The 17,827-nt window shown below is 43.5% G+C and overlaps 2 protein-coding genes and 1 long non-coding RNA gene across 4 annotated transcripts; 1 reads left to right on the top strand and 2 right to left on the bottom strand.

Moving 5' to 3' along the window:
• The first annotated feature begins 1,033 nt into the window (after window positions 1–1,033).
• LOC124700251 lies at window positions 1,034–3,715 on the top strand. The gene is made up of 2 exons (XR_007001691.1): window positions 1,034–1,123; window positions 3,249–3,715. It is a non-coding gene; the product is annotated as an uncharacterized LOC124700251 (long non-coding RNA).
• A 7,247-nt stretch (window positions 3,716–10,962) lies between these two features.
• LOC124704023 (pentatricopeptide repeat-containing protein At2g13600-like) lies at window positions 10,963–14,468 on the bottom strand. 2 transcript variants are annotated; one of them, XM_047236254.1, is made up of 3 exons: window positions 11,804–14,468; window positions 11,310–11,407; window positions 10,963–11,191 (listed from the first exon to the last, which is right to left on the bottom strand). In XM_047236254.1, the coding sequence occupies exon 1, from the start codon at window positions 14,439–14,441 to the stop codon at window positions 12,087–12,089; it is 2,355 nt and encodes a 784-aa protein (XP_047092210.1). In that variant the 5' UTR covers window positions 14,442–14,468; the 3' UTR covers window positions 10,963–11,191; window positions 11,310–11,407; window positions 11,804–12,086. The 2 variants fall into 2 exon arrangements, with proteins under 2 accessions (XP_047092210.1, XP_047092209.1); XM_047236253.1 differs by having other exon boundaries at window positions 11,310–14,468.
• Window positions 14,469–14,619: 151 nt separating this feature from the next.
• Window positions 14,620–17,424, bottom strand: LOC124704024. Its single transcript, XM_047236255.1, has 3 exons — window positions 17,029–17,424; window positions 15,844–15,985; window positions 14,620–14,866 (listed from the first exon to the last, which is right to left on the bottom strand). Exons 1-3 carry the CDS (start codon window positions 17,340–17,342, stop codon window positions 14,786–14,788), a joined length of 537 nt encoding a protein of 178 aa, XP_047092211.1. The 5' UTR covers window positions 17,343–17,424; the 3' UTR covers window positions 14,620–14,785.
• Between the last annotated feature and the right edge of the window lie 403 nt (window positions 17,425–17,827).

Genomic DNA, 17,827 nt, shown 5'->3' with positions numbered 1-17,827 from the left:
GCCCGTCGCGTAGCCCCGCGCCGTCCTTCGCCACCAGCCCCGGGTACCGCCTCCGCTGCCGTCGCGGGTCCGGAACCGGCAGGCGCCGCAGCGGCCGCCTCCGCCGCTTCCTCTGCCGTCGCGTGGGCGGCGGCGGCGGCCCCGAGCCCGCGGGAAAAGGCCAGGAGGAAGTCAACAAGCCTCTCGTGGGCCGCGGGAGCCGCACGCTGAGGGATCTGTTCGTCTCGTCGCCGGAGGCGGGGCGCCGCCGCCGCGGCTGCGAAGACGAGGACGAGGAGGAAGATGTGGGCGCTGGTTTCGGGAGAGCGGGGATGGCGCACGGAGGCGGCGCGGGAGGCAGGAGGTTCGGGGCCGGCGGGCTGCGCAGCCTGCTGATGCGGCGGAGCTGGCGGCCGGTGCTGGTGGCGATCCCGGAGAGCGAGGGCAAGATCGAGCTCGGCACCATCGAGGAACATTGACAGCCAAAACTCAAGAATCACATTCCGCGGCATGGATCGGGACCGGGAATCTTGCATCTTTCCTTGGTTCTTCTTCTCTTTATTTCTTTATTTCTTTCTTTCTTGCTTGTCTGTTTCTTTTTACCTTTTCCTGTAGGCTTCTACTACTGTACTTACATGTGAATACGGAAATAGTACCAAGTAATACTACTGGATCACCGACACTGCAGTGTGGTCTGTGCTTATAATTCGCTCCCGGTTACTGCCAGGTTATTCCTCTTCTAAATTCTCAGTGTACAAGAACAGCAACGTTCTTTCTTGAAAAAAAGGAGCATTGCAGTTGACGAAGCCTGTTGCAGCAATGTGGCAACCACGCAGGTTGCCCGATGAATGTAAACGTCTGCTCTGATCCCATTTTGCTTGGGTTCACTCAAATATCTCGAATATTTTGCTTGTTCTTAATTGCTTAGAACAAAAAACCGCTGTTATGTTTGATTAAAATGCCCTCTACTCATTTTCCTGTGATATATGTGCCTCTACTTGCACATGGCATGCATTCAAGCATGCTGCTGCCCCAGTGGGCTCACTTGCATATGAACTTGATCTGTCATATGAAATTGCAGATTCTAGTGGTGGTAGTGGTGAGACGCCTTTCAAAGGTGTTCATTTTTGCAACTTCAGTATTGGTGAGCAAGCTTGATTCCTTTACCTATCTTGTTTTTGTGGCTGTAACGTCATGGTTATGTTTCCTAAGATGAATCCTGACTCCATAGTGTTATTGTGCATTTTTGTGTCTTTTCTCTTTTGTAGTGTTGCTGTGCTGTTATATAGCCAGTGTACATCAGAAGAGCAGTAATGCATGCCCTATCCTCTCCTGTCCATGGCCTGAATTTTTCTTGTCATGCGCTTTAAATCTTCAATAGTCCTACTCTTACATTGATGGACTTCATTAAGTTATTTTGGTTTGGAGATACATACTCAGTAGACAATATAGTTGTTTCCTTGTGATTTGGTCAGTGCTTATGGAATGTATGTGCATACCCACTATTAGGTACTTACGAATGCACACTGTTGTGGAACAAGTTCAGTCCATCACATACCTAGTGTTCCAGCTTACCTGCACAGTCGATCAAGATTAAAGTTGATCCTCGTGCTGGATTGAAGTAAAGTGAATAATATGCTTTAGGTGCACCACATTGAAATTTTAATTTGTTATAGACTATCTTTGTAGTGGGAGCAGCTAATTATGATTCATCCTAGTGGTCCACATTTTGATGGCTTTTTTTAAGAAATATTTTGTTTTCTCAGATGAGGTTGACAAGTAGAGTGGCAAAATGATTGTAAACCTTGCCTTCCTGTTTTGCTTTCGTTCTGTATCACCGTTTGTAGGTTCCGTATGGTTGTCTGTGAATGATTTCATAGAAATGCGAAATTTGAGATTTGTTTGTTAGCATGGAAGTTTTCGATTTGGTGTGCTATGTTCAACAACATTTTTATCGCTGCTTGTAATTTGTTTCACAATATCCTTGCTGCAAAATGGACAGTTTTTGTTAAGTGTAGCATGTATAGACGGCGTCTATTTGGAGTGTTCTCTAGTATCAGTGTTTGCCATGTACAAGATTGTAGAGAGTGGTTTGACTTGCTATGCAAAGCACTAGCTAGTTGTTGCCTGTTTACTTGCTCTGTTTTTGAAAGCAGTGAAACTCTCTAAAGTGCTACAAAGACTGCTAAGGATATTTCGAAATTAACCTGTTAGTGATATGCCTAATTCTTGTGGTCAACCGGGATACTGTTTACATGTTGATAGTATTTAAAGCAGATGGTTATTCTTGCCATGCTATGAAGCAGATATCATTGTGTCATGTATGTTGTATTTCCCCCTCCTGTGAACGTTTGATGTCATCCGTGTCTGGGAATCTGTTCAGTGATGGGACAGAGCTCACTGATTGCAGTACACCAAGTCCTTGGAGTCTTTGACAGGTGGTTGTCAGACTGTTGTTAGATCAATGGCCCTGAGTGTTGTGTGTTGATGCATTTATTAGTTCTTCCAGGCAGAGAGATGGCAGAAATAATGTTCACTCCTGGGTACCTCACTCCGCCAATTGTTTTGCCATGAATTCTCATGTGTTGGGCTGTTTGTTTCATGAGGTTTAGATCAGTAGCCAGGCTGCTCTATTGAATTTGTCATTATTTAGTACTCCCTTTGATCCATATTAGTTGATGCAGATTCATTGAGTCTAAGACAGATTTTAGGCAACATTTTGCCTAAATCTTCATCAATTAATTTTGATTGGAAGGAGTACCTAGTTTACTAAAGGGGTAGGGTGCAGCAGTGAGCAACCTGAGATTTTTTTTACCGGTACCGGTTATATTGTAGGCATATGACTTGGTTTGTGCTTTTGCCCTTCCCAAATTTCTCTAAGAATTTTGGTATTGCTCATACTTGTTAGTTGCTGCATCATTGAAATTTCAAGCTAGCGTCAACATTTTAGGAAAGTGGTGTTGTGTGCATGCTGGGTTGTTCTATATTATTTTGCTGTACATGTCCTCCAGATCCCTGTAAATAAAGTTGATACATCTGTCACTTGAGCAGAATTGATCCATGACCTTCTGCGAGAAAACAATGGTTGGTTTGTCTGGTCCAATCAATCACTGCGCTCGCATATATGTTAAAAGGGTGGCTGATTTTTTTCCTTTTGGTTGAGCCTTGCGGGTGCTGCCGTCTCTCTTGTCTGGCTTAAATCGAAACTCTATAATTTTATTTGTGTCTAAATATTTTCTGCTGACCATAATTTCTTGTTCTTGTTCAAGGACATTGAAGAGGATCCAGGACGAGAAGACAGGCAGAGTAGTTGACAATTTGCAAGGCCATTTGTGAGCCTGTCTTGGACACGTGGGAAGCCAAAAAGAGGCTGCATGATGATCGTTGTGTGTTCCAGCCATGCCAATATTTTGTTGATCCTTGATAACTGTGGATCAATAGCCGTGAGCAATCAGCTATAATTCTTTGAGTTGAGGCTTGTAATATTAGGGCCGTGATAATCGGTTTGTGAACATGCTTGCGGTGGCTGGGATTTGAGACTCTGATTTGCTCCATGTTGTTTTGTCTACTACTAACCAGTTAGTTGAGAAATTGAGACTCAAATTTGCTCCAGGTTTACTCATGTATTGACAAGTATGCATTTGGCTCCTAGTAGCTAGCTGCTCTAGGTTTACTCGTGTATCTATGTTGTGAACCAGACCTAGACAATGAATAAAATTAGATACATTTGGCTAAATATTCAAGTTGGAAATCTTTACAGCTGCAAAGTGTATGTTATGAGGATTCTTCATTTGAGAATTTACTGTTCTTATAAATTTGTCCACCTCTTGTTCATATTGAAGTTGAGCCTGCTGAATGCATCGTGTGTAAACCCAATGCTTCTTTTTTGTTGAAAGCTATCATGTATAAACTCAATCTGATAACATGTACGCATGCTGGTTAAAACCCAACGGTTCTCTCTGTAGCTGTTGGAAATTAAAAAAAAAATGGTTAGATTGATGATCTGTTTGAAGCGATAGCAAATTTAATTCACTGAGCATGCCGAACAAATCCATCGCATAAAGAAAACAAATCAAACGCATACATTCAAATCAGGCAGCATCAGGAGTACATTTTTTTTATCCCTTGATTGATTGATTGGCTCCTATTACCTCCTATCCTATCTAATCGACGTGGGACCGTATGCTAGCCTTGTGTTAAGCGTATGAATGATGGTTGGTGAGCTGAATATACATGCACTTTGCTCCATCTCTAGCAAACTGTGGCTCAATCTATTCTTCGATCACTGGGTATAAAAGAGCCTCCACACTCATCTCCGAGTTCTCATATTAACAAGCAAGTAAACTGAGCCTGCCTCGACAGCTCAGTGGGAATGTTAAAACAGGAGCTGTATTGCAGGAGTACTTGCTCGCTGGGGATGAGAGGCACCAGGACCCTTGAAGTCTCTGGCCTTGTGAATCAAGGTGCATTCTACGTGCCATGCAGTAGACCACAAAGTTTGTCGCTGACGCATCGGTATATGTTTCGTAACTTACCGTGACGGCACGACTGACTATCCATCCAGGAGCGCCCCCTTTTCAGCCTCAACATCATCAGTTAGAATTCACTTGTGTCGTACTTATTTAAGGTTTGTCACTTGTGAAAACCTAAGATCTTTTGATTGGGCGACGACGGCGCTTGTGTATTGTTCCCTTCTTGGAGGCGTCGCTTGTGGAGAGTCTGGATTTCAGGTGTTATCTTGATGGTTGTACTGTTGTTGCTAGGACTAGAGTACCGTAGCGGGACTTCTTTTTCTTAGTTTTCTTCTTTCTTTTTTGGTTTTGTGCACCCGTAGTACCATTAGGGTACTTCATTGTTGCAGAGGCTGGATTTAATTAGTATCTATCGATATTAATTTATTCCTTTTATCGAAAAAATTTAAGGTTTGTCAAATGCTCGATGGCACTGTTTCCTGAAAACAGAACATCCGGGGAGTTCTGTTTCTATTGTTTACCTCTTCCCCTGGTGAAGTCCCTTGAGCGTGTTGTTCGGCATCTCCACATCCATTCCATCAATGTTATCTACACTCATTCCTAAATCAATCTTCTGTGTCGGCTCAAACGGTGCTCCCATACATGCTAACAGGGTGGATAATTTCCCCCCTTTGGTTGAGCCTTGCTGGTGTACCGTCTCTCTTGTGTGGCTTAAGTCGAAACTCTGTAATTTTTTTCCCGCTAAATCTGCTCTGCTGACCATAATTTCTTGTTCTTGGTTAAGGACATTGAAGAGGATCCAGGACGAGAAGACAGACAGAGTAGTTGACAATTTGCAAGGCCATTTGTGAGCCTGTCTTGTACACGTGGGAAGCCAAAAAGAGGCTGCATGTGATCGTTGTGTGTTCTAGCTGTGCCAATTTTTTGTTGATCCTTGGTACTGTGCATCAACAGCCCTGAGCAGTAGCTACAATTCTTTGACTTGAGGCTTGTTTCCTATTGTTTTGATGGTAAGAAATCAGTGGAAGGAACCTGCAATATTAGCGCCGTGATTGTTGGCTTGTGGACATGCTTGCGGCGGCTGGGATTTGAGACGCTGATTTGCTCCAGGTTGTTTGTATTGTACTAACCAGTTAGTTGTGAACATGCTTGCGGCCGCTGGGATTTGAGACTCTGATTTTCTCCAGTTTGTTTGTCTTGTATTTACCAGTTCGTTGAGAATTTGAGACTCAAATTTGCTCCAGGTTTAGTCATGTATTGACAAGTATGCATTTGGCTCCTAGTAGCTAGCTGATCTATGTTTACTCGTGTATCTATGTTGTGAACCAGACCTAGACAATTAATAAAATTGGATACATTTGGCTAAATATTCAAGTTGGAAATCTTTACAGCTGCAAAGTGTATGTTATGAGGATTCTTCATTTGATAATTTACTGTTCTTATAAATTTGTCCACCTCTTGTTCATATTGAAGTTGAGCCTGCTGAATGCATCATGTGTAAACCCAATGCTTCTTTTTTGTTGAAAGCTATCATGTATAAACTCAATCTGATAACATGTATGCATGCTGGTTAAAACCCAACGGTTCTCTCTGTATAGCTGTTGGAAACAAAACAAAAAAATTGTTAGATTGATGATCTGTTTGAAGCTGATAGCAAATTTAATTCACTGAGCATGCAGAACAAATCCATCGCATAAATAAAACAAATCAAACGCATACATTAGGGAAAAAATCCGGAAGCATCATCAGTACATTTTTTTATCCCTTGATTGATTGATTGGCTCCTATTACCTCCTATCCTATCTAATCGACGTGGGACCGTATGCTAGGGTTGTGTTAAGCGTATGAATGATGGTTGGTGAGCTGAATATACATGCACTTTCCTCCATCTCTAGCAAACTGTGGCTCGATCTATTCTTCGATCACTGGGTATAAAAGAGCCTCCACACTCATCTCCGAGTTCTCATATTAACAAGCTATTAAACTGAGCCTGTCTCGACAGCTTAGTGGGAATGTTAAAACAGGAGCTGTATTGCTGGAGTACTTGCTCGCTGGGGATGAGAGGCACCAGGACCCTTGAAGTCTCTGACCTTGTTAATCAAGGTGCTGTCTAGGTGCGATACAGTAGGCCACAAAGTTTGTCGCTGACGCATCGGTATATGTTTCCTAACTTACCGTGATGGCACGACTGACTATCCATCCAGGAGCGTCCCCTTTTCAGCCTCAGCATCGTCAGTTAGAATTCACTTGAGTCACACCTATTTAAGGTTTGTCAAGCGCTCGATGGCACTGCTTCCCTAAAACAGGACATCCGGGGAGTTCTTTTGATATTGTTTACCTCTTCCCCTGGTGAAGTCCCTTGAGCGTGTTGTCGGCGTCTCCAAATCCATTCCATCAATGTTATCTACAGACTCATTCCTAAATCAATCTTTTTTGTTGGCTCAAACTGTGCTCGCATATATGCTAACAGGGTGGATAATTTTCCCCCTTTGGGTGAGCCTTGCCGGTGCTGCCGTCTCTCTTGTGTCGCTTAGAGCATCTCTAACAGACCCCCTAAAAGGCTCAACCCCGTAAAATAACCGCCGATATACGGGGTAGGGCTCTACCCGGCCGTCTAGCAGACCCCGTAAAACAGGCCCCGCGTCGATTTTTTAAAGTTTTGGCTACGAGGCGGCTCTTCGCCCCTTACTTGTACGGGGCGGGAGGCTGAATACAGGGCCAACCCCTCATCCCATTTCAGCTAGGGCGCGCGGATATTTCAGAATTCCCAACCGTTTTCTCCGCGCCGTCGCCATAGCCACCCGCACGCCGCCGCTGAAAACAGAATATTCTGTAGGATTCTGTTTTACGGGGTGGGGATACGGGGTCTGCTAGCTCGGACGAGTTTTCGGCCGGTGGAAAGTGAATACAGGGCCCTCTACTCGCGTTTTACGGGGCAAAAAAATAGAGGGCCTGTTAGATATGCTTTTAAGTCGAAACTCTGTAATTTTTTTCCCGCTAAATCTGCTCTGCTGACCTTAATTTCTTGTTCTTGGTTAAGGACATTGAAGAGGATCCAGGACGAGAAGACAGAAAGAGTAGTTGACAATTTGTAAGGCCATTTGTGAGTCCGTCTTGTACACGTGGGAAGCCAAAAAGAGGCTGCATGTTGATCGTTGTGTGTTCCAGCTGTGCCAAATTTTTGTTGATCCTTGCCGACTGTGCATCAACAGCCCTGAGCAGTAGCTACAATTGTTTGACTTGAGGCTTCTTTCCTGTTGTTTTGAATGGTAAGAAATCAGTGGAAGGAACCTGCAATATTAGCGCCGTGATTGTTGGCTTGTGGACATGCTTGCGGCGGCTGGGATTTGAGACGCTGATTTTCTCCATGTTGTTTGTCTTGTACTAACCAGTTAGTTGTGAACATGCTTGCGGCGGCTGGGATTTGAGACTGTGATTTTCTCCAGTTTGTTTGTATTGTATTTACCAGTTAGTTGAGAAATTGAGGCTCAAATTTGCTCCAGGTTTACTCATGTATTGACAAGTATGCATTTGGCTCCTAGTAGCTAGCTGATCTATGTTTACTCGTGTATCTATGTTGTGACCAAGACAATGAATAAAATTAGATATATTTGGCTACATATTCAAGCTGGAAATCTTTACAACTGCAAAGTGTGTTATGAGGAATCTTCTTATAAGAATTTACAATTCCTATATTTGTCCACCTCTTGTTCCTATTGAAGTTGAGCTTGCTGAATGCATCGTGTGTAAACTCAATGCTTCTTTTTTGTTGAAAGCTATCATGTATAAAGTCAATCTGGTAACATGTGCGTCTCATGCTGGTTAAAACCCAACCGTTGTCTCTGTAGCCGTTGGAAACAATAAAAAATTGGTTAGATTGATGATCTGTTTGGAGCTGATGGCAAATTTAATTCACTGAGCATGCAGAACAAATCCATCTCATGGAGAAAACGAATCAGACACATACATTAGGGAACAAATCCGGCCGCATCATCAGTAGATAAAAGGTAGACTCCGCTTATCCCTTGATTGATTGATTCCTTGAATGATTTGAGGAGGGGGGCTAGAGGGGCATATTTATTCTCTGACTTCAGACTTCGTTGCTATATGGGTTCTCCTATTGAAATGGAATTGATATTGAAATTGAGTAAGTTGTATGGTGTGTACGTAAAAACTGTCACCGAGAATTATCTTCCTTAGCAAACTTTTTTTTTAAACGAGGCAAAAGCTTTGCCTTTCATTGACATAGGAGAAAAGAGTTGGCCCGTTTATGAGGAAAACCAGCCGAAAAACCGTTACAACACGACACCACACGCCAGCCCCGAGGCTGCGCTCCACACAGGTCGACGACCAACCAGGTCGACACCACACCTCAACGCAACAGGCGGAGGCGAAAGACTTATAAAATTTCATTTCTACGTCTCCACATCTATAAAATTGCTAGGTACTGATGCTACCAATTGAGCCTAGTACTGCAGCATCTAAACATTGCTGGGACGGGGTACTATCCACTTATGGTTGTACTATTCCACCGAAATATTGCAAAACCATAAGATTAACCAGCATATGCGTGCTACTTCGATTTTGCCTTCTTATATTACTTTTTCTGCGGGAAAGCAGCTTCCTTTTAAAGTGCATGTGTTAAGTGTATGAATGATGGTTGGTGAGCTGAATATACATGCACTTTCCTCCATCTGTAGCAAAGGATGGCTCTATTCTTGGATCACTGGGTATAAAAGAGCCTCCACACTACATCTATGTGTTCTCATATTAATAAGCAAGTAAACTGAGCCTGCCTCGATAGCTTACTATCAAAATTTTCTTCAAAAACTAATTGTTCATCAATCGTTGCTCAAACACGTTGCAACTGATGATACAGTTGGTGTTTAAACAGAGGGGATGTTAAAACAGGAGCTGTGTTGCTGGAGCACTTGCTCGTTGGGGATGCGAGGTGCCAGGACCCTTGAAGCCTGTGACTTTCATCCTCATTGACAGGTGCTCATGGGGAAAAAATGTATGCTGCATGCAATACAGTATGGCACAAAGTTTGTCACTCGACAAGAATGATTGCCTGCAACTCACCGCGACGCCACGGCACTACTGACTATCCATCCCACAGCATCCTCTAACACTCTTGGTTTGTCGCTTATCCGTTGCATGGATCAGCAAAAAGTATTATTGTTACCACTGAGTCGCAGCTATGTAAATAAGTGTTATTCCCTAAGTCCACTTCAACTATCTTGAGCTATGTCATGCATTCCTCCTCAAAATGGAACAATAGGGGAGCTCTTTTCCTATTGTTCAGATAGATGATTATATAAGTCGTTTTACCTGTAGCAATGGAGACGTTCCTTGAGCATGCTGATCAGCATGTCCACATCCGCTCCATCTATGTTATCCATGGACTCATGTTTCTCTTATTTGATGACTTTCTCATCCTTTGGCTTCACATTGACAATCTATTGAAGCCCACATTTGAGCAGTCCCAGCAGGGACCAGCAAACGCCTGAGACATCAACACTTGCGCATTATATCTAGCTAACATATGTGCCTTAGCCTCTCACTAAGCAGCAGGTAAGAAATAAATATATCTATGGGGTTGATTGGTGTTTCCGAATTCTATGATTAGCAGCCTTTATGTTTATGCTGTCATTTCTATGATACCAAATAAGGCCTTGTTTTGGCTACCTGCTACGAACTAATCCAGAAGGACACTGGGTTTATCTGACAATTTTATTAGATACTTCGTTGGTCAGGTCTTCAACAAGATATCTTTGCTTCGATACCATATTGATTAAAGCAGCAACCAATTTACCCACAATATTAAATACCTCGTTGCTCCCATTACATTAGAAACTTATTTGCTTAATAGTGGATTGATGAGGATTTCACAATCAAGCACGAAAATGGTTCAGAGTATCATACAACAAATGCATGTTCACACTTCACACGATCTCTTCGATCAATTCTACACATACGCAACATGTCTAATATACACCTGTCAAGCATAGGAGGACACCCGCTCAAACTTTTTCTTACAAGAAGAGTAATAATACTCATAAAGTAGATACTGATTGTTTAAGAGAATTCATACATAGCAGAACCCAGTTTATACAATTAATCAAAACAGAAGGGCATATTGAAAGAACTATTGGAATTGCATGGGTGCTTGGTTTTAGTGAGTATAGAACCTGTTCACTTTGCACAAAATATGCAGTGTTATGGGTAGGCATTCCTCATTGAAGCATCCCCGAATGACAAGATCTTGAGCTGTACATCTAATTTCATTATTTTTAGGAAAAGAGTAGATAGTTTCCTACGGCAGTCTTTTCAGTAATATAGAGAAGTCTGCATAGAATAAAAGGTAACAAAGCAAAGGTTAAGAGAAATTCCCATGTAACACAGGCCAAATTCACCTCCCTTCTGCATAGTGTACTACTTTCGAACTAAGATTTTAGATCTTAAGTAATGGGATCAGAGAAACAAATACTGCACAAATCATAACAGAGAATGAACAAGTAACCATACGTAGATTGATGCCCAACCATATATACAAAAAGAATATTCTAATTGCTAGAGTGTCCAAAAGCACCTCAAGAAACAAAGAAAGGTAATGGGAAAATCTGCTAAATGGTACAGAAGAACTTTGACAAAATAATATGCACCTTTTGTGCACCAGTTTCGCATATATGCACTTGCATATACTGAGATACGGCCAAGGACCAAGCAAGGCTTGCTAGCTGCATAAAAAGAATGCATGAAGAAGAAGAATAATAAACCACACTGAGAACTAGTATGTAACATATGACAACAGATGATAACTGCAAAGGTTTCTACCCATAGGAATAAAGTATTTACCTGAATTGCAACTTTGCAAGGTCTGGTCTTTCAAGTTGCAAAGATCTTCCTCAACTTGATGTAGCTTTTTTCTCCTTCTCGGACTGAAATGTTGGAGGCTGTGACAGGGTTTACCATTTCAACAGTAAGTCCAAAGTTCCAACAGAAAGAAGACACGACACCTAGCTTAGCTTGTCATGCTTGGGCAAGCTTGTAACATGACACATCTTCTGTATTATATTTACATCCTCTGAAACATGTAACATTGTTCCCTGTATTCATCATTTGAATCCCAAAGCAGAGGAGCCCAAAAAAGGTGTAATAAGAAAATAGGACAGTGAGAATGATGAGTTTCATTCTCTGATGTTCATTGGACACCAATTCACGTCAAATCATATGAACGCCAGACATTCCAGGTTCATATACCCATGTAAAATGATAATGTTCCAGGAGCAGGGTCATACTATAATGATAATACTTCTCTAAATCAGCATGCTTTTTCAAGTATATTCTACCTATTTGGCAGTAACTGCAGCAGCCATTCTCCTTGGTGAATGCAATCGCAAACCTGCTACAGAATTTACAGCTCGATTTGTGGATGAGGAAATCTTATTTTTACAATTTAGTACATCATGGCAAGCAATATTGGGGGCGCCACACTCAATTCCTTCAGATCATTATCCAGAAATTAATCCATTTTGTTATCGGTATCTGTAGGAAATTAGAGAATTAATAGGTATAGTAGATGTCCTTTTTTTCAAAGAGTGTCCTCACTGACATTCTGCTAACACAACAACTTCAAATGGACAATTCCCATGTTAGTAAATCCAAGATCTCATCAATTTCCAGTGACAGTGGATGCCTCGCCTCCCAAGAAAAGAAGGCGTGATATTCACCTCTTACTTGAACCCAGCTACACCCTCCCTCTTTCTTAAGTGTAATCCCTTTCATCAGTAACCTCATCTCTGCAGCATCTTTCCATCTTCCACATGATGCATACATATTTGAGAGTAGCACATAGCCTGCTGTGTTATCCTTCTCCAACTCACGAAGCTTCTTTGCAGCCCTCTCGCCAATCTCCTCATTCCTGAAAGTACTACAGGCACTCAGAAGGGCAGCCCATGAATTTGCTTCTGATCTACTTGGAGTTTTCATCAATAGATCCTCTGCCTCTGTCAACCGACCGGCTCGAGCTAGGACATCAACCATACATGTATAGTGTTTCGCTTTAGGTGAAAGACCCCATGCCTGCATTGTTTCAAAATAGTGTATAGCTTGCTCCACCAAACCACCATGGGAACAAGCAAACAGAACAGCTAAAAATGTATGTTCATTTGGTGGTATTTCAGTTGCCATCATATCCTCAAATAAGAGAATAGATTCCTCTGCGAAACCATTTTCAGCAAGCCCTTGAATCATGGCAGTCCAAGTGACATCATTTCTTTCAGGCATTTGATTAAATACCTTCTTGGAGCTCTCTAGATCCCCTGACTTGGCATACATGTCACTAAGTGCAGTACCTACAAAAACGCTTTCCTCGATTCCCAGCTTGATGGTCTTAGCATGAACCATCTTGCCCATCTCTACTGAGCACAAGTTTGCACAAGCAAGAAGAACACTCGAGAATGTAATTTTCCCCGGAATCTGTCCCGAAGCCAACATTGCATTGAAAGATTTGAGCGCATCAACAAACTGTCGATTTTGCACGTAACCGGAGATAATCGTATTCCACGAAGCTGAATTCCTTGCAGGCATCTTCTTGAAGAGATCCTCAGCTTCCACCATTTTTCCGTTGTAGCTGTAGCCTGAAATGAGAGAGTTCCAGCACACTATGTTCTTTTGTGGGATGGTATCAAAAACTATTTGTGCATCTCTGCACTTGTTGGATTTGCAGTACATGTCAATCAGAGAGCTGGACACAAAGACATTGGTGCTACAGCCCATCTTTAGGGTATGGGCATGAATCCTCGCTCCTCCTCTCAAGTCCTGAAGACTAGCACTGGCGCTGAGCACACTAGAGAAGCATGAAATGTTGGGCCTACAGCCATCAGCCAGCATTTCACTGTACAGACTCACTGCTTCTGCTGCATCCCCTTTCTGCTCGCACCTAGCAATCAAAGTAGCCCAGGAGACCTCGTTCCTCTCAGGCATCGCGTGAAGAACCCGCCGAGCTCCTTCAAGGTCGCCTGAATCAGCGTACACATCAAGCAACGCGGTCCACGAGACCACGTCCTTCGCCTCCATCTCATCAAACACCTTGAAGGCAGCAGCTGTGTCTCCCATTCTCCGGTACAGCGTGATCAGATAATTCTGTACCTCAATGTTTTTCTCGAAGAAGTTCGATTTTACCGCCAATCCAACGATGGACATAGCGGCACTTAAGTCTCCCGCGCCCGCGCATGCCTTGATTACACATACGAAGGTGATGTCGTTAGGCCTCACGCCGTAGCCGAGCATGTTGTGGAAGACCCCGAGAGCGCTGTGGTGGAGCTCGTTGCGGACAAACCCTGAAATCATCGCGGTGAAGAAGGCCACGGAGCCGAGCGGGCACTGCTGGTAGAGCTCGACCGCGTCTGCCACGCAGCCACGCTTCATCAGCGCGTCTACCATGGTCGTGTACGACACGACGCTCCTCTCGGGCATTCCGTCGAACAGCCTCCGAGCGGCAGGGATGTCCCCCGCCTTGACGTGCTCCGACACCATGAAGTCGTAGGTGAAGGAGGAAGCCGCATTCGCGGCAACGCAGTCAAGGAAGGCCCGGTCGCGCTCAGCGGAGCGAGAGAAGGCGGCGTAGGTGGTGAGGAGGTGCGATGCCACAGAGCGGTCGGCCGCGACGCCGGAGCGCACAGCGTGCGCGTGCAGCGAGAGGGCGAGCCGCAGGTTGGTAGAGAAGGACGAGGTGGAAGCGGGGGAGGCGCTTCCGATGACGGCGGCGCGGCACAGGCGGAGGAGGGAGGCGCAGGTCTCGGCGTAGGACTTGAAGGCCTTCGCCGTGGGCGCGAGCGGCGGGCCGATGGCCAACCGGACCTTCAAAGTTTTCAGGAGGGGGGCTAGAGTGGGGTGCATCTTCTCTGACTTCGCCTTGGCAACTGGCTGCGCCACCGCCGGCGGTGGTCGCGGCGGCGGCCGCTTCACACGAACCGCCGCTCTCATGCTCCCATGGCTCCAACTTTGAAGAAATCGTTTCTACTGTCAATGGCGACTGGCGAGGACACTGAGCGATATATTGGGCTGCCTCCCGGGTTATATGGGCTGGATAAGCATACCAAACAGAACCACGTCGGCCCAAATTACACGGCCCGCTACTGATAAACAAAGCTGAGCATTTGTGTGAGGTTACACCATTCGAAAAGAATAAACATCTGAGAAACCACTACAGCGTGGCTCCAATATTTGATATTTCCATGTAGATTTCTGGGAAACAAATTTTACAGATAATGGGTGCAATCTGCACAGTAACTTTCTAACTATCTCTGGAAGTAAAACTATGAAGAAAGCTACAATTTCTCCATCCCGTAGGTATCTTCAGCTCCACTGGACACCTTTTTTCTCCTCTCCGTTATCATCTCGGTGTATGCCTGAAAAATCACAGGGTTAGTTCGTTCATCACACAAAGTTTGCAATACCCAAGCACAGTACAAAATATTGTGGGAATAATACTATGATATGCTCAGATCAAAGAATCCATCTGGAAGGAAGAAACGGCTGACGCAAGCACAATGGGTTGATCATAACTCATGAGCAGAAAGCTTGTAAACTCTTTGTGTTTTAGTAACTACTAATACAATCAGAAATTTTCCCAACTGTTCTGTTCAAATGCCTGATGCTTATACATTAAAACTGATAATCTGCAGTTGATAATCCTATCTGTTCTAACACTACAGAAGAAGGTTTTAGGGGCCAGTCAGTTAAGCAGTAAATGATGCCTAGACTTTGCAGGTACATGCAGGCATAAATCAATCGCTTGGGTCTGGTTTACAGTAACACCATACCTATCTCAGTTCAATATCAGGTTCATTTCTAGGTACTAGGAATTGAACTTGGCTAAGTCTTAACTACAATAGTCTATAAGTTATTAGATCAACAACTGGCATTTCTTATGCTGAACATATTACCACCTAGAAGCTATTAGATCAAGAAGACTGACATTCCTTATGCTGAACATAATGAAAAAAGTTGCATCTGGTATAAGTTAGTAATTTCAGGGATGTACAATCAGGTAGATATTCAAGTGTGGCATATGCAGTTTACCATCTGCTAAGGCTGATTCTCCATAGAATAGATCTTAGAATTAAAAATATGGTAAAGTGCATACTGTAATGAGGAGACTAAGAGTTAACTACGTAAGTCCATAAACTCGCAAGAGCCATTTTAATATCAAATGAATGTGTTATTTCCGTCTTCCATGATTAATGGTCTTGAATTTTTTATAATCATGAACAAATTAACTGAAGCCTGTGACACATTTCACACCCCTTAGAAAACCAAACCTCTCGAAAATTATTTCAATAACAGAAATAACATGAAGAAAGGGTTAGAAAACTAATGCACAAACCTTGGGATAGGAGTAAAGAAATATGTACCACCATGCACATATTACAAAAGAAACGCCTCCAGTTATCACAGCAGAGTGGATGAGCCCCCAGCTACCGGCAACCGCAATAGCTCCAGTTAGTAAGATTGTCCAAGGCTGACACCTGAAATAGACAAAATTCAGTAGTCAGTATGTGTCGAAATGAGAAACTGAATCTCATAGTCATATATTAAAGGAGTTATTTGTTTACCATCTAGGACAAAGCAAGGGCTGATCGCCTAATGGGTACATGTCAACCGTGGATATATTAAAACTACGTTTAGCACTGGGGCGGGCTGTGATAATCCTGCTTGGTTAAACCTAATTTACATGGTTTGCCGCTTGGTACATCGAATCACGTTTACATGTTTTTCTTTATGTCTTTTCGTATAATCTGCAAAAGGGAGTCTAGAATTGTGGCTTGGCTAACGGAAAAGATAAGCGATATGTTGGACCTGTGACGGACTGGTGCTATTCATTTGGTATTTCAGGAGTTATATCATACAATAATGATACTTTTAGCATTGCGCTGGATTGTGATAATCCTATTTGGCTGAACAGATTTGATATGTTTTGTCACTTGGTTCGTCGAATCACGTTTACATGCTTTGCCATTTGGTCCTTTTCGTATAAACTGTAAAAGAGAGTCTACAATTGTGGCTTCACTAACAAAAATCAGAAGAGATATATCAATCCTGGTGTTATCCATTTCATCTTTTAGGATTTAGTTTGGTTACAACCGGATTTGTCGAAGTGTCAAACATGATTCCAACTTTTGAACAGCTACTGTGCATCATCTTGCTAAATTGCTAAATAAGTTCAGGCATTACAGTCTGTAAACCGTGGATTCAGCCTAAATCAGTACTACTACTACTTATCAGTGTTGCCATTTCTTGTTTACAGCAAACAAACATAATAAAAGTTTGACCGGAGTTAGAGCATAGCTCGCCCCAAATTCAGTGCTGTCAAACTCTAATAATTAGATTACAGTGCACACTAATAATAGCATGAAATTAGAGATGTTCCTCTGAATACAGGCAGCAACAGATTCCAAATTCAGTGTTCTTAAATTTTCCGTGTCTACCCCATTTTTTTTTTCTCAGCTCCAACCGCTCGTTCTGAACGGCATGGGACGAGCAAGAAAGGAAAACCAAGAAGAAGCCATACCACGCAGGCTTGGTGTCCCAGACGGAGTCGTACTCGAGGGACAGGTAGTTGAGGTACCCGTCCATGTCGTCCACCACGCCATCCTCCCGGAAGAACTCCGCTCCGCCTTCCTTGCCGCTCTTCTCCCCGCCGACCCGCGCCACGCCGGAGAGCCGCCGACGCCGCCCGCCCTCGAGCTGGAGCTGCGGCCAGGAGGAACAGCGGGAGGGGGACAGCAGCGGCGTCGCCACGAGTCCGGGCGGGCGCGGGGAGTGGGATAGACCGCGGCCCGAGCAGGACGGCGGGGTGGAGGGGAGCAGGCAGAGCGCGCCCATTTCTTCGTCTTCCGCTCACTGGCGTGCTACTCCGGCTATCGGTTAGCTATGGCCAGCCAGTGTTTGCTTTTTTTTTTCTTCCTTCGGAATAATTTACTCATGCAGCGAGACTTCAGTATTTTGGCCCATAGAAATGAACCTGTCGGCAGAAAGCCAGAAACTCATAGTAGTATATTAGCACAGTACATCATTCTGCCAATCCGTCCCTACTCAGCCTATCCCCATTCCTCCCCGAAAGTGTTTTTTTTTTTAGCTCCGGAGCTTCAGTCCTCCCACCATTTAAAAAAAATAAAAATAGTTTTACAAGTTACTAAAAAATCTGAAAATAAATTTGGAGATTGTCAATGATACATCTCACAATCATGCAAAATCTTAACCTGAATTTCGTTTTATTTTATGGTAGACAAAAATGACAAAATCTGATATGTTTGGGAGATTTGAAAATGGCACTCAAATCTACACTTGTCATTTTTGTGTAGATCAGA

The sequence above is a fragment of the Lolium rigidum genome, chromosome 3, assembly GCF_022539505.1.
Source record: "Lolium rigidum isolate FL_2022 chromosome 3, APGP_CSIRO_Lrig_0.1, whole genome shotgun sequence".
Classification (NCBI taxonomy): Eukaryota; Viridiplantae; Streptophyta; class Magnoliopsida; order Poales; family Poaceae; genus Lolium; species Lolium rigidum.
This window is presented reverse-complemented; position numbering and strand designations above follow the sequence as displayed.